Source organism: Propithecus coquereli, unplaced genomic scaffold (genome assembly GCF_000956105.1).
Source record: "Propithecus coquereli isolate 6110/MARCELLA unplaced genomic scaffold, Pcoq_1.0 Scaffold86, whole genome shotgun sequence".
NCBI lineage: Eukaryota > Metazoa > Chordata > Mammalia > Primates > Indriidae > Propithecus > Propithecus coquereli.
The window spans coordinates 2,946,578-2,963,343 of NW_012154840.1; the positions used below are offsets into that span (position 1 = coordinate 2,946,578).

Consider the following 16,766-nt stretch of genomic DNA (forward strand, 5'->3'; position numbering starts at 1 on the left):
GTGAACAGTCATGTAAAGACCCTTGACTCCAAATTTTATACTCTCATTTATGAAGATCAATGGTTATTGTGAAATGTTGCCATAAGATAATTTCAGTTAAGTAAATATTTCTAGAGAGAAAAATTAAAATGGCTTTTCTCAGGAGTATTTCATTAGGTTTTGTCATTTAAAACCATGACTTCATCTGATTAAGATTTCATTTTCTTTTTAGAAATATCACTTATTGTGAAAGCCAATCTTTTTAGATATGACTGAACATGAGCTTGCACCTACTCTTACTGAAATACCTCCTGTAGCTCCCGTTATCAGTGGGAGTCCCATGCACCAGGTAAGGGTAATTTTTTGTTTTTATTATAACCGGTCAATATTTTCTTGAATCTAGTATTAGTTTTTATTTAGAAAAACTATGTCACTTTTTATGATTGGTCACTTGTTTTGGAAGCGTCTAGTCTTTTCACCAACATTGGTTTATCTTTCTCGTAGGAATTTTAAAATTGCTTGAGACACTTAAAACTAGTGTTGAGGCCACATACAACTAGTTTAGGTCACATACAACTTTCTTTGGGGTTGATTTAGCTGCTTTTTTCAGCCTCTCCTTGATCAGTTAAAAACTCCTGGTGTTGTGCTTTAAAATCTATACTACCACAGTTTCTTCTGATATATAGTTTAAAAATATGACTCTAATCTAATGCAGACTAAAGTTCCTTCATACTCATTCATAGCTAAGAGCTCAACTTTCTAATATTTAAAGTATTATATTTGAGAAGCAATTACTTCTATGTATAGGACTGATTTCCAGAAAGAAAAAGAGAGTGTAGTTCAGATTTAGCATTTGTTCCTTCTTTAAATTAATCTATTCAAGAGAAGTCCTATCTCAATATGTAATATAAAAAGATCACTAACTTATCTTATCTTATTTAAAAAGAGCAAAGATTGTACTGCTAGCTTACGTTTTGTTTGATATGACCACATCAAAAGGAACTGAGATAAAATGACCTTATTGAAGTTAAAATTACCTTTATTTTACTAGATGGAGAGTTATCCTCTGGATACCACTGTCGCAACACAGTATACTACTAATTATTCACAAATGATGACTCATCCCAAGAGATATACCAGATGGCCTTCTTGTCCTCAGTACTGGATACAACAAGTATGTCTGAATCTTACCTTCAGATATGTTTTCTGTGTTTTTCATTTTGTGGGTTTTTTTTTCAATGGGGGTGGAGTTGGGCTTTCTACCTCAATACACTTGTTTTCTATGACCTTATTATGTTTAATTTTACTTGGGTGGGGGAAGGCCTGATCTTACTAAAGAGTATTGAAATTCTTCTGAGTGTCTATTGATCCAATTGTACTCTTCTCCTTTAGCATTTTAAGAGCCTCATAATTACAGCTGGTCAAAATTTTCTTGAATCTAGTATTAGTTTTTATTTAGAAAAAGTATGCCACTTTTTAATGTTATTCAAAAGGATAATAATAATTTTTCATAGATTAACAGGAAAGTATGTCATTAAAGAATTGTTTCTTTCCAGGTAATATTGGTGCAAGTTAACCCTGGAGCGACCCTCACTATCAAGTCTGATGATGGGAACATTCAGAACATTCAAGGTCAGTTAAAGTTCAATTAGACGTTTTGTTTGTTTGTTTGTTTTTTGTTTTTTGTTTTTTTAGGAGAAGGAAAGATAAGTTTATTAATTTGCTGGCAAATGAGGATGTTGGCTGACTCCAGTATTAAAGTACCAACATCCTGCTTCTGAGCAGAAATGCAGCTTTTACAAAGGAGGGTTCTAATTAATCCCATCTCCAGCTAAGACAATCTCATGACCTTCACCTGGACAACTCCCTTGACCCATTCCCTGTGGCACAAAGAACAAGGGACACTCTCCTGCCCCTCCTGACCACTGGCTTGAGGCAAAGATATAGGTTTTAGTTCTCAAAAAGGGTGAAGGGGTTTTGAAGAGACATAAAACATTTTTACCCTTTTCAAGCCATTCTCTCTGTTATATATTCCCCACTGTCAATTTTACCCTCCCATATCTATGGGAGGAAGGGTGACATAGTCATCGAACTACTTCCTGCTGAATTGTGGCAATGTTTTAGATGAAAGGTATAGATTATCAGGTGGAAAAGGACATAAGCAATAGCTTACAACCATGAGGATTGACAAGGTGAAAGGGTTTGTTGCCTTGTATACAATGTCTGATACAGGGCTTGGTTAGAAAAGAAACATGGGGCCTCTGAGTGCAGAGCTATTAGTTGTACCCTGTAGGTGATCCAAGAGACTGGCTTCTGCAAACTGAGAAACCGTGTACAGAAATACTTGCACCAAATGGGGTTTAGAATAACATACCCAGCAGCAAGTCAGATGGACAGAAGAGAGAATAGTCCCAGGAAATCCTCACTAAGGAGTTGTCCTCCTATCCTATAGACAGAATCAAAAAGGATTAGCAAAAATAACAATATTTTCTCTCTTTTTTTCCCTTTTTCTCAGATACTTTAGATTGCCTAAGGCTGGCCCCTCCACTGGGGGCTACATCTCTTTACTTTGGTATGATGGACCCAAGGTTTCACTTCTGACAATTTTAATGACCCTCATAAGAGGCTAAACCAAAGCTCTGGGTAGGAGATGAATCTATGAGAATTCTGTCTCCATTTAGCTGTGCCATCCCAAATGTCACGATGCCAGTCTTTAGTTTTTCATGGGGTCTAAATCTAGCTGGGGTATCAAGGCCCTGAGGAACAGACCACCTCCAGTGGCCTACTTAGCAGCTCTGCCAGTGACCTGATTTCTTTTTGTCATGCTAGCCACACACCTGGGCTCAGCTACAGCCTATATTAGGGCCATTATCTTGGTGGTATAATTAATATCCTTATTTCCTGCCATCAAGAGACCCCTTTCCTTCCAAATGGCACCATGAACATGAACAATCATAAAAACATTTAGTTATCTCTTTCCCTCTAGATAACTGAAGAGTTCTGATTAAAGTAATCGGCTCAGCTTTTTGGGCTAAAGTTCCAGTTGGCAGTGCCAATATCGTGACTTGCAGTATTATTCAGTGGCTTTAACAAATATGGCTCTGGCCATGGGATGTCTCTCAGTATCTATACTAAGTCTTCGAGGCTTATTCCTTGTTTTTTTGTATTATTTAAATTCTTTTTGTGAGTCAGGCAACCCCAAAGCGGGGGCAGTCATAAGACTCTGCTTTAGTTTTTCAAAGACATTTTGACAGTCGGTGGCCCAGATTAGGGGCTCCATAGCTATACCTTTAAGGGCCCCATGCAAGGGCTTTGCCATCTGTCCAAAGTCTGAGATTCAGACAAGACAGAACTCTGCCATTCTTATGGACCTTAGACAAGGAACCTGCTGTTTGTAAATATATCCAACCGCAAGTTTCACAAGTCCCCTGCTAAGCTCCCATCAGACAGGGCAGGAGAGCCCTTTTGAAGCCTCTAACATAGTCTAGCAGCATCACAAGTCCACCCCAGTCCCAGGATCCTGCCACTCCAATGTAACTGGGTGTCATTCATAGTCATTTGCACAATGCCGTTAGTGGCGTGTCAGTCCCGCACATATCCATACTCATTAGTATAGGGAATTTAAATTTTCTCTGTATGTCCCGGGGGTCCTGTCAGCCTATATATGGCCTTACTCACTTTGGGTAGCTTTCTTCTTGCCAATGCTGTAATGATGATGTGCAGGCTCACTGAGGCCCGAACTTTGAAGTGCAATGGCAGTTTCCTATATACTTCGCTAGGCCTTGGTATTCACCCAGTAGGAGCTTGGCAGCACCCCCCGGAAGTGAGCTTCTGCCACTTCTGAAACAACCCTCAGTGCTCCTGCTGATCACCCAGGTCCACCTCCTGGGCCCACTGCAACAAGTTTCTCAGCTGCTGCTTGTCTATGTCTGCCTCACTGCCACCTGGCCCCTCCCCTGCTGTCCCCTGCCTGGCCCACAGAGCACCAGGTGCAGCTGGTGCCAGGAATCAGGATGGCAATGAGGAGAAGGGGCTCCCTAGACCACTTCTGTCCACACAGCTAGTGCCGATTGAATCCCCATTGTCAATTTTGCCCGGGGCTCCTGTGGGGTTATTTGGAGGCAGGGGGCTCTGGGTCTCCTCCTTCGCTATCTGAGTCCCGGACTTAGAAAAAAAAAAAAAAAAAAACTATTTGCTTTCCTGGAGGCATCCTAGCACCCAGAGTCCTTTGCAATTTTGGGCAATGGTTAAGGTCTTTCTTCTCTACAAAAAGTCAGTCTGGGTTGGCTTTTTCACGCCATTCCTTTTGATTGTCTCAAAGGACCTGACGGCTGTTCTTGCACATTTAAACCTTCTATCTGATGTTGCCATAAATTGCCTTGCTACAGCCAGGGGCTCCCTCTGGCCCAAATTGAGTTTGCTGCCAGGAGAAACCATTCCAAACACCAAGTCATAATTTACTGGGCGTGGGACTGAAGAGTTAATTCAGGCGGAACTGTCCCTGGGCACCCCCCACCATGGTATCCTAAAGTGATTTTGAGCTATGTCTCAAGAATTTCTAAAAACATTATCATCTAACAATGGATTTTATATGGCTACTATATAAAGTTTGTCATGAACTCATATTTATTATTTTTCCAATTATTAAAAGTAAATTACCATTCTAGGACTTGAAAGCCACATATATTTTTAGAAGCAAGCACTAATTATAATAATTTCAGATAAAAGAATGATGACATATAAAAGTCTCCATTCTGTGTTGTATGTTTAGTTGCTATAAAACCATATGTTTAAAGATAGTAAGAATACCTAGTATAAAAGTAGGGTATCACATGAGTAGTATTGGGTCCTTGTCTTTATAATATACTGTTTTCTAAAATCTTTTTCACTTTAGTATTTTTTGTGGGAGCCCTTAAAATGAAAATTTATTTAAGTTTTATTAGGTAATGTCACTATAAAAATATCTTTTATGTTACAGAGTAAAATTTTTATTAATATATAGCCACAACAGATGAGAAAGAATCAATAAGTACAATTATACCAGAAGGATGATAGTTCATTGCCATTAGCAGTAAGACTTATCAACGTTTTTTATAAGTTTTACCCAATACCCATTATATGCCTTAGTTATTTTCCATTGGCTGTGATGAATTTTCATTGACTCATCTACACTCTGACCAAGTCCCCGTTATGAGTAAACAACACACACTTTCAAAATGGCTGGCTATTAAGCTTGGAGCTGGTTTTCACTGTGCAAAGTTAACTGGCTCTTGTAATGGATTTTGTTTAAAGTTATTACGGTGTTTATTAATAATAATTCTCTTTTAGGACCTGCTGATGTACCTCTGATGTCACCAAGTGGTACTTTGCCACCAATATATCTTCCTCCTGGCTACATGTCTCAAGTATGCTTGTATGGTTTTTATTTGGTGTTTAGCTCTAAGTTATCATTTAACATTTTTCATTATGTCACTGTATGATAGGAGAACTTCTGGGATACTATTTATTAGTTCACTTTACTGTTATCATCATTGCTAAAAAGCTATTGCTTTTAACCAAATCTTTAAAACCAGTCCTTCCTTAGATTGTCTTGTAAATGATGCCTAATTCATCTAATTAATTTGGATCTCTTAATATTCATTAATCCTCCATTGTTTTTTGTTTCTGGGTACTTTAACATATCTTAATTATCTATTAAAATTGCTGCGGTAATGGCCTTTGTAGTGTGTGTGCTTTAGTCCTTAAAATTACTTTATATTTTAAGTTCAGTAGTATTTCATTCTTAGTATTTCATTCTCACTTATGAAATTCCTCAAATGTTTATCAAGCATCTAAAATGGGCAGGAAGGTATGGCTTCTATAGAGATTAGTAAGATAGTCTGTGGCCTAGAAAATTCTATAATTGAGAATATGTCTTTTTCTGCTTCCTAATAGTTTTTGCCTTAGTGGCTTATTTGGTTATGTCTATTGTACAGCTGTGGAGATGAAGAACATGCTAAATAAGTCAATATAATATGGTTTAACTCTAAATGGAATTATCTATTGGACAATATCTAATGAAAATACAAATGCATATACCCTTTCTCCAGCAATTACACTTTAAGAAATTTATCCTACAGATATATTTTCACAAATTTTGAATAACAAATACACAAGATTGTCATTACAATACTGCTGGTAATCACAAAAGGCTGGAAACAACCCACATACCTAAAAAAGAAGGAAAATAAGAATCTACATTCTTATCTGCTTATATAGGCATAAAAAAATTCTGGAAGGATTCTGAAAACTAAAAACAGTAGTTATCTATCAGGGGGGCATTGAGCAGATAAGGGTTAGATGGGAAACTTAATCATACACTTATTTATACTTTATGGTTTTGAGTCATGTGAATATATTACCTAGTGTCAAAGATTACCTCTTTAAAATCAACATACATGGGGAAAAGGAAGAATTATCTTGCCTTCTCGACATTATAGTTTCACTTGATTACTGGTTTTTGATGCTTTAGGTTTCTAAATTAGGAACATATGATGTAAATCCAAAACTTAATAGAAAAAAAGCTGGTTTTTATGGATTCTAATATGTTTATATGATTCTGTCTTCCATCTTAGGTAGTAGAAGAAAATGGGATTCGCAAAATTGTTATTTTGCCTCAGACAATTGACTATAACGGGTCCATGCCTGCTTCTATACAACAAATATCACACTTCGTAACACCGTCCTCTCCTATGTATCCACAAGCCCCTCAGTTGATGTATCCCCCGACTCAAGGGGAATTTCCACCACCTTACACCCAAGAGTCTGTGCCACAGCAGCTGCCACCACCACCACCACCACCAGCAGCAACATTTGTATATCAAGAGCATCATGGTAGTATACGTTTTTCTTAAATAGGAAATATTTTGATTTTGTTAAAATTAGCAGCTTTGGACAATTATTAAAATGAAAAAAATGGAAGATAGTAACATTCCCATGAGTGACTGCATTTTGTACATGTATATTAACCTTAGGTAGTGGAAGAAACCTAAGATATAAATCTTTGGCAAAGTACTCATTAAACAGAATTTTCTAAAAATATTTGTTTTACTTTGATATAACATGTGATTTATGGTGCTTATTTTTACTTGACTGGGTCTATAAAATCAGATTGGAAAGTCATTTTAAATTTTTTTAATTATTAATGCCATATACTGGGAATATAAAAGACAGTGGAGGGTCAACATTTGAATCATCTCAAGACCTTTAAATTTGGAAGTGGAATTACTACCTAGGAAAACACTGTATTTGCTTACGTTTTTCTTTCTGCACATATCAATACATTATAAACACATACCTAATGCCTTTATTAAAGCAAAGTAAAAAATTTTTAAACTAAAGCATGGCTTATCAATGCTCTTTTTGTTGATTAGATAAGAAAGACCTTGAGATATGTAATTATTATAATTATTAAATATTAATAGTATTCCATTGTCTCTTTTAGAAAAATATTCACATGGAAGAGCAAATTACAACCAACTCGATGAAAGACCTGCTAAAATGGGAGAACATATGAAGAAAAGAACGAGAGAACGCCAAGTTGGTGGACACAAGAAGAGCTATACGGTTAACAACACCTCTTTGCCTGTGAACAAAACTAATGATCGTTCCAGTATTTCTGGTTCTCCAAACACTCACACCGTGAACTCTGCTCCAACCACCTACACTGACAATACTTCACACAATTACACTGTGGACAATGCTCCAAGCACCTACACTGTTGACAATACTTTGAGTACCTGTACTGTGGACAATACCTCGAGTACTAACACTGTCGACAATACTTCAAGTACCTGCACTGTGAACAATGTAAACACTTACACTGACAATACTCCCAGTACTGATACCATTGACAAACCTGCAAGCACTAACATCACTGACGAAACTCCCAGAAATTCTTCCACTGACCATGCCCCTAGCACTTCCATCTCAGACTCTACTCTGTGCCCTGCCACCACTGATAGCATGCCAGGCCCTTCCGACACTAATTCTGCTCCCCAAACTGCCATCTCTGATGGAACTCCCATGCAATCAACTACTGACAGTACACCCCTGCAATCAACTACTGACAGTACACCCCTGCAATCAACTACTGACAGTACACCCCACCCATACAATCAACTACTGACAGTACACCCATACAATCAACTACTGACAGTACACCCCTGCAATCAACTACTGACAGTACACCCAGGCAATCAACAATTGACAGTACACCCAGGCAATCAACAATTGACAGTACACCCAGGCAATCAACAATTGACAGTACACCCAGGGAATCAACAATTGACAGTACTCCAAGCTGTTCTATTTCTGACAGCACTCCTAATATTTCCATCTCTGAAAATGCTCCCAGCACTTCTGCTAGTGATAATGCTCTCAGTACTTCCAATGATGCCAGCATTTCCAACACTGCCAGTGCTCAGGTTGAGACTAGTCGTGGAAAGAAACAGAGAGCTACAAGAGGCGAGAACATCAAGCAGAAACCAGGTGGAAAACGAAATAAGAGCCCATCACCAAATATGGCAAAAAAAGGTAAGATCGGGAGTTTGGTTTTGTTGCCAGTGAATAAACATCCTAATGTTTAGGAATCCAGTGCATTTTTAATATTAGGCACCATTTTCTACTTTCATTTCCTCTTGTCTTCTTTGTACCCCTACCTCTAAATTCCTTTTTAAATGTATTATTAATGTTATTTTTGATTGACAAATCATAATTATATACATTTATGGGGTACACTGTGATGCTTTAATATATGTACACAATGTGTAATGATTGAATCAAGATAACTAACATATCTATCACCTCACTTATCTCTCATTTTATAGTAAGACATTTGAAATTTACTCTCTTAGTTATTTTGAAATATACAATACATTATAATTAAGACTGTAGTCACCCTCTGGTGCAACAGATCTCAAAACCTATTCCTCCTGTCTATCTGAAACTTTGTACCCTTTGATCAGCTCTCCATTCCTTCCCTCTCCCCTCCCCAGCCTCTGATAACCATCATTCTACTCTCTACTTCTGTGAGTTCAACTTTATTAAATTCCACATATAACTGAGATCATGTGGTATTTGTCTTTCTATTCCTGGCTTATTTCTCTTAGCATAATGTCCTTCAAATTCATCCATATTGTTGCAAAAGACAAGTTTTCCCTCTTTTTTAAGGTTGAATAGTATAAAAACCACAAACTGCCTTTTAAAATCATGAAGAAATGACTCCTCATGCAAAATGTACATGCCACATAATTTTTTCTAGTTACCTGCCAGTGAAACATTGCAAATTATTCTATGATCCTAACCAATTCATATGCTATTATTTAAATTGTTAGAATTTGTTTAATATTATACACTTTAGACTACTCTCTTCTTTTAAATCTTTTAATGTAAATTGCTATTAGGTGTTTAGTAGATCTCTTGGTGATAATATATTTGTAGTTGGATAATAGAAATCTAACTTCTTTCTCTTGGTTTTATTAATGTAATATTTTGTTTGGGGATGCTTTTTTTACTTTTAGAATGCAAAACGGAACATGGAAAGTCTTGCTGTTTCAACACTGAGAAACCTGTAGTAAGTAAAGTGAATATTTAAGTATTCCTTTGAATTTACTTTATCAATCTAAAACATGCAAATTCACTGGTATTTTTCTCTAGTACAGTTTTAGTTTGAAGCCTTTACCGGTTAAAACTTTATAATCTCCTTTAGCAATTCAATAAATAAAGATTCAGTTTGATATTGTCAAAGACAGGATTAATGGCTCATTGTTTAATCACAGTATTTAAGCACCTAATATGAGAACAATATACTTAACATTGAAAAAGACTTAGATAAAGACTCTATCATAACTTACAGATTATAGTTTTTAAGAATGCTACTTGAATTTTTGTTATTTTAGGTTTCTGATATTCAAACAAGATCTGCTGTTATTTCATGGAATCTGCATGGTTCTGAGGAATGTGATCATACTAAATCTCCTGTAACATTTGAATTGGCCGTATCTAACAGGGGTAAAAATGGAAAATATAAAAACGTGTATATGTAAGTCCTTTTCTTTTTAATAATTTCTTATTTCTCATAATTCAATTCAAATGTGCTCTCTAAATATATAGACCCCAACTTATACGTAGGTTGAGTTCTAAAGGTTTTTCTGCAATTTTTTCCAAACTTGAAATGCATTTTTCTACAGAAATAGTTTTCTAAATGGTGGTAGGTTGCCAGGCCAGTCCACAAAATTCACTGGATCATAAGTATATTAGAGTTGAGAAGGATCTTAAATATCAACTGGTCCATTCATTCACTTCAGTTTACAGACTTTCTGTTAGTCAAGTTTAGACTCAGGTAAGAAAAGATTCCTTCCAATTCCCCTTCTCATTTTTCACTTAGGTCATTTTAGGGAAAAATAAAGTTTCACATAATTGTAGGCCTTTGGGTACACAAGGAAGGTATTTACATTGCAACGGGAATTTAAGACTTGGGCTCTCCTAGGAATTTCCTTATGGGAGCTAATTATAAAGTGAAAGCTATGATAGTAGCAGGATGAGCCTAGAAACGTGCTCAAAAGATAGAACCAGGATTGGGGGGGATACAGTGGAGGACACAGCAGGAGCACCATTCCCAACAGCTTCTGGACTGGATAGGCATGTGTAATCTGAAAGACAGCAAGCTGAGAGAAGCACAGTGGGAAGGAAATCCCAAGTGGGGAAGAAAGAGAAATTCCTATGCCCACCGAACAACTAGGCAGTAAGTCAGACAGAGATAGTGGAGTTGTCTGTATCATACTTTAAAAAACATAACACATCTTAAACTTTATTTGCTAGAATTTTTCATCTTTATTCAGAGACTCAAAGTGAAGATCTTAATGTCATTAGCTGTATATTATGTAAAGTTTTATTTCTTTTAATTAGCAGCTAAAAATTTTAAATTTAAGAATTATAATACACATCTTCTATATTGGGTAGGGGAATAGGAAGATGTAAAATGTGCTGAAAAGCTATTTATAAAATTAATTTTTGCTGGGTGCAGCGGCTCATGCCTATAATCCTAGTGACTCAGGTGGCTGAGGCAGGATTGCCTGAGGCCAGGAGTTCAAGACCAGCCAGGGCAACATAGCAAGACCCCATCTCTAATAAATAAAATAAATAAGTAAAAATAAAATAGCTTTTACATGAATTTACATGGTGATCTTTTTCTGGCATTATGCACTTTACAAAAATCATTATTAGTTTTATAAAAATATTCTTGCCTATACCTCTGATCACCCCGAGTGGCCTTTGCTCAGAAGAAGTATCAGTCTTCACTTAGAAGTAGCAATCTTTTAGCTTTTTGTGGAGGATATTTTAGGGTCTAGAGCCTGAAGGAATTTCTTCAAGTGGTAGAGTACACCTAGGTACTTGTGACTGTTTGCTCAGGAAGACGCTGGGAGCACAGTCACTCTAGTGACCGTAGCAGATAAGTGTCCACCCTGGAAAAATTGCTGTGTGATGGAATGAATACATTTCATGTTGCATGGTGTCTTTGAACCTTTTCATATCTACACTATTGAAAATAAGTTAATTAAAGGCAAATTTGCACTATTACAGTATGAAAACTATGTAGTGCTAAATTGGTAAAATTTCATTTCTTAAAGCTGTATTAATTTGGCATGCAAATGAAGCGTTTTGAATTATTAAATCACTATTTTGCATGAATATAAAATGAGTTTAAAGTTATCCAGACTTCAAGGAGAACTGTACTTCTATTTTTGTTAGTTGAAGGTATAAAATTAGAACTGATTACTTAGCTTTTAAATATGTGCGAGATCCATTATAAACAAAGGTTATCTTCACAGTGGTGATGGAGTTACATTTACCCTACTTGATCTACAGCCATCCGTGGCCTATTTTTTAAGGTAAGAACTCCATCCTACACAACCTACCCCTATCCTGTATCCAGCCAGACTCCTCAGTCTGTATCAGTTCACTGCTTATAATTCCTGTAGTCAGCCTTGTCACTGGCCAGCAAAGTGGCCTTTCCTTCAAGCTTCAAAACAACCCCTCCAAATGCAGCATAAGTTCACTTTCGTTTAGAACAAGTGAGAGGGTACTTTGGGAATCATTATAGAGCAGCTGTTCAACTCTGCTTTATCCGTATATTTTTTATAATTAGCTCCTAGGAAATGTGTCTGTAATCCCCAGTTTGCAATTTGGTACATATGTTAAGATAAATATTTAAAAGCTTACAGTAATTGTCATTACATTTTTAGAGTCACAACTATAAGAGGCTCAGAACACAGAACTGTGTCTGAAGTGGCTAGCTTCACAACCCCAGGTTGCGAACCGGACCCTCCGCTTGCACCCAAACTGATTAACCGATCGAAGAGCAGCCTGAATTTACAGTGGAAAGTAAGGATTTTACTGCCAAAACACCTCAACATGTTTTCATGATTTTAAAACACTCTTTTTACTGTATCCTGAATTTTAAATAGGGAATTATGCATGCCTCATCTGACTTATTTCCCTAGCACTTTTTCTTCTCTGTAATAATCTTTTTCTTTCTACTGATACCAAGCATCTAGTAAATTGAAAAATGTCAATAAAAATTTCAATAATTAAGGGGGGGCAAGGGCAACATACGTAACCTAAACATCTGTACCCCCATAATATGCTGAAATAAAAAAAGAAAAAAAAATTCAATAATTAATAAAAGTTGAAGTATCAATTTCTATAACCTAAATTTAGTTATTTATAATTGTAGTTGTCAATAAATCTACCTCTCAACTTAATTAAGTCCTAGTTCTTTTCGTTATATACAATTTGGAAAACATAACAAAACATAGAATTCAGGCATGTCTTTTAGAATGTAAAAAGTGCATTTTGACTTTAAAACATGGATTGCATCAAAACCAAAATATAAACAGATTGATTTTATAGTATCTTATACCACTTTAAATGTATATGCATATATACATATGTGTGCATTATACATATATTCGTATTCTGTGTAAAAACAGCCCATCATAATTTTATTTTTCTGATACTTTTAGGGTTCCAATGATAACGGTTCCAAAATAAGCAGCTTCCTTTTGGAATGGGATGAGGTATACAGTTTTATTTTTTAAAAGCACTTGTTTCTGTATGATTATTAATGTTATGATGAACTTTTGTTGTTAATTATAGCATTTTATGATATTCTAATATTTTATGTCTATTATTAAGGGCAAAGGTGAAGATTTCAAAAGTTGCTATACGGGAACCATGAAACAGCACAAGATCCTTAAACTGAATGCTTCTACAAAATACTCATTCAGATTAGCTGCCAAAAATAGCTTTGGCTTGAGGTACATTGAATTATTTGCAATATTTAAAAGTCTGTACTTCAATAAGAAACTGAAGCTAATATTTTCATCTTATTTTTCAGTGGTTTCAGCGAAATAGCAGTCTTCCATACATCAGGAACCATGCCTCCAACGCCTTCGCCTCCTAAGCTAAAAGAAGCAGGAATCTGTAATTTGTCACTAGAATGGTGTGCCCCAGCTAACACAAACACAAATCCTCTTACTTATGTACTAGAAATGGAGGAAGCAGGATCTGTAAGTTTCCTTTTCATATGCTTTAATCTTCTACCTTAGTTTTAAGTATATTTTTTATGGAATTCATACTTAAAAACATTTTACATTTGATTACTTTCTACTCAATCAATTCAATCAGGAATTGCATGATTCCTGATCCTCTGTGTTCTAGATGGGACCAATGCAGAGCCAGGGTTAGGCAAGCCCACACAGGGAGATCTAAAGGTACCCAAGTCCCTGAAAATTAGCTGGCAGCATCAGCCATAACTATAGCATAGAGATCAGAGAAGTTAGTTCTTCAACTTTGGGTCTGTATCAGACAACCTTGGGTGGTCACACAGATCTTCAGCACCCCGACATACTTCTACCTTTCCTCATCTCCCTGGATTCCTGATGTGAGTGGACATCTATTTCATTCCATTCTGAACTTTCAAGTCTATACTGAATAGGCTAATCAATTTATAAAGCAGCTGTAAATTTTATGTATATTTTACCACAATTTAAATAAAGCAGCTCATATTGAGAAGTGTTTTTTGTTGCAAGTAATATGCTAAATGATTGCCTAAGAAAAATGAGCCCTTCAAAGTAGAAATTATCTTCATTTTTTATGTAGAGAAATTGAAGTGCAGAGAGACTAAGGGACTTGGTCAGAATCACCCACATGAAAAATAAGTTGAAATTAGATTTTGAACCCAGGCCTGCCTGATCCCTAAGTTCATTGTCTTTCATTTCCAGGGGTTAGGTTTTAAACCTAAATACAATGGAGAAGATCTCTTATGCACTGTAAGAAATCTTCAGAGAAGTACTACATACAAGTTTAGGGTATGTGGCTATAATTTATAAATTTTAGTGATATTTTAATATAAAATTATTCTCTTCACTAGAGAAAAATGAATATCTTTTTTGTTTAAAATTAAACTTTATTCTGCATTTAGTTCACTCAAATAACTTGCTTTATATTTACAAACTATGAACATTGTCAAATCAGACTTATTTCTAATGGTCAACCAAGGTATTCTCTTTTACTCAAATAGATCTTTGCCTACAATATGGAAGGAAGAAGCAACCCCAGTGGAGAAGTAAAATATACTACCTGTCCAGATAAACCTGGATCCCCTAGAAAACCATATATAAAGGGAAAGATTGATGCACACAGAGTAAAAATTGGATGGGGTATGTAATATTTTTGTATTTAAAATGTTCTGTCTCTGTCTTAATATTAACTATGGTGAAGAAATCTTCCTCCCTCAGCTATATATAATATATTATAAAATATTCTCTTAATCATTTGTTTATGAAATATTCTGTCATATAAATAAATTTAGTTGCAATCCATGTATTTTTTCTAGTTCTCTATTGAGTTTTCTATTGTTATCTTATTAATTCACATATGAACAAATTATTGAACTTTATATGTGTCCTTAATTATGGTTATTCCAAGTAAGATTACATCTAATTAGAGGTCATAGTTAGAAGGCGACATCAATAATAAATGTCAACTTAACAAGAAATTATATATATACAAATTGTTCTGTCTCTGAACTAGAGAAATCAACTTTATAGCACATATACCTAGCTTTTCAGTCTCTTCCAAATAACTTAAAATATTATTTAAATGCTTCATAATTTGGATTATGTTTTTATGATCTTTATTAATATCTGGATATTAATAAAATATTTTTATGTTTATATTTTTCCCTCTGTGAAAATTGTTTGTTAATTTATGGGATAACTTTCCATTGAAAGATTTTTAAGTTTATTCAAGAATAATTATGATTTTATTTTTCTTTTCAGAACCACCCAAAGATAATGGTGGAACATACATTTCAAGTTACAGTTTAGAAGTTAGTGAAAATTCAGATGGTAAGACATCATTTTTTTAAAAGATTTTATTTTGAAATAATTTTAGACCCATCTAGAAGTTGCAAAAATAGTACAGAGAGTTCCCATATAAATCCTTCACTCAGCTTCTCCTAATATTAATATCTTGTATAACCATAGGGCAATTATCAAAACCAGGAAATTGGCATTGGTACAATACTATTAACTAAACCTCAGAACTTACTTCAACATCTTCAGTTTTTAGTAACAAACCATGTTTATTTACTGATATATTATGATTTTATGGTTAATTCTACTGGGAATAAATTATTTAACTATTGGTAAATAGATCATTGGACCAAGTTAATTTCCAAAATGGTTATTTCTTAGTATATACATGAGAAAGCATGGCAACCCATAAATTTATAAGCTACCTATAAACAAATTGGATAAATTTGCTTATATCCCTTCAGTGAATCTCTGGAACATAATCTACAGTGGTGACACAAGGGAATTTCTATATGATCACCTGCAACCTGGTACTACATATAAACTGAGAGTCTTTTGCACTTCACCGATAGGCCAAAGCGAGGTGAGAAAAGATAGAGGGAAAGTTTTTAAATTGAGGACTGAAATGAACTGTATCATATTACTAAATGTTTTATAGCACAGAACTTTAATTCAGTATAGTCATAAGGTGTTTTGTATTTCTCTTAGCCTTCAGATGTATTGACTATACAAACACCTACTATTTCTCCTGAATCTTGCCATCCTCCACTCTTGAAAGGTAAAACAAAGTCCACAGAAACAAACCTTCAATGCGGTGAGGCTTCTTTATGTGATTTGAATGACAGAACCTAAATTTCCTGTTTTGTAACTTTTGATTTTTTATATATTAAATGTTATGAAAGCAAAGCAAATGATTTTCTTTTAGTACAAAACCAAATATTGCTCAAGCAAATTCTTAGTAATTGAAATTTTTAATGCAAATTAAAAAGTTAATTGATACAAATTAATATATTTTGAGTATTGTTACTTTAACTGTTTCAACATAGAGTCTTTTAAATTTATTTTGTGTCATATTAAAGAAACACCGTTAAAACTATTTGCAGAAAAAATTAAGTTTATTTTGTATATTTTTCTAGACAACTCTCTTGCTAACGGAAACTCTGAAGCAACTGTGTGTGTCGAAAATGCAAAAGGTAACGAAGATGACACACAAAGGCACCTGGGCTCTGAAGTGAAATGCACAGTGAGTAAATTAATTCCTGAAGAATCCACGGTTTCTGGTTAAAAGCAGCAAATATGGCTTGGGAAGTTATATTGCTCAGTTTGCCCATTTGTATTTAATTTCACTTTGGATGAATATATGCTCCT

The 16,766-nt window shown here is 35.1% G+C and overlaps 1 protein-coding gene across 1 annotated transcript in view; it reads left to right on the forward strand.

The window, feature by feature from the left end:
* Nucleotides 1–247: 247 nt before the first annotated feature.
* The window catches only part of LOC105826149 (fibronectin type III domain containing protein 3C1-like), a 28,398-nt gene continuing 11,879 nt past the window's right edge, over nucleotides 248–16,766 (forward strand). Inside the window, exons 1-20 of the mRNA XM_012664075.1 lie at nucleotides 248–328; nucleotides 1,031–1,153; nucleotides 1,536–1,611; nucleotides 5,308–5,384; nucleotides 6,594–6,852; nucleotides 7,463–8,099; nucleotides 8,204–8,553; nucleotides 9,540–9,592; nucleotides 9,918–10,060; nucleotides 11,850–11,909; nucleotides 12,264–12,402; nucleotides 13,044–13,097; nucleotides 13,216–13,337; nucleotides 13,418–13,589; nucleotides 14,304–14,390; nucleotides 14,603–14,741; nucleotides 15,363–15,431; nucleotides 15,863–15,981; nucleotides 16,107–16,212; nucleotides 16,535–16,641. Coding sequence (XP_012519529.1) covers nucleotides 248–328; nucleotides 1,031–1,153; nucleotides 1,536–1,611; nucleotides 5,308–5,384; nucleotides 6,594–6,852; nucleotides 7,463–8,099; nucleotides 8,204–8,553; nucleotides 9,540–9,592; nucleotides 9,918–10,060; nucleotides 11,850–11,909; nucleotides 12,264–12,402; nucleotides 13,044–13,097; nucleotides 13,216–13,337; nucleotides 13,418–13,589; nucleotides 14,304–14,390; nucleotides 14,603–14,741; nucleotides 15,363–15,431; nucleotides 15,863–15,981; nucleotides 16,107–16,212; nucleotides 16,535–16,641 — 2,973 coding nt within the window. The remainder of the gene's footprint in view (nucleotides 329–1,030; nucleotides 1,154–1,535; nucleotides 1,612–5,307; nucleotides 5,385–6,593; nucleotides 6,853–7,462; nucleotides 8,100–8,203; nucleotides 8,554–9,539; nucleotides 9,593–9,917; nucleotides 10,061–11,849; nucleotides 11,910–12,263; nucleotides 12,403–13,043; nucleotides 13,098–13,215; nucleotides 13,338–13,417; nucleotides 13,590–14,303; nucleotides 14,391–14,602; nucleotides 14,742–15,362; nucleotides 15,432–15,862; nucleotides 15,982–16,106; nucleotides 16,213–16,534; nucleotides 16,642–16,766) is intronic.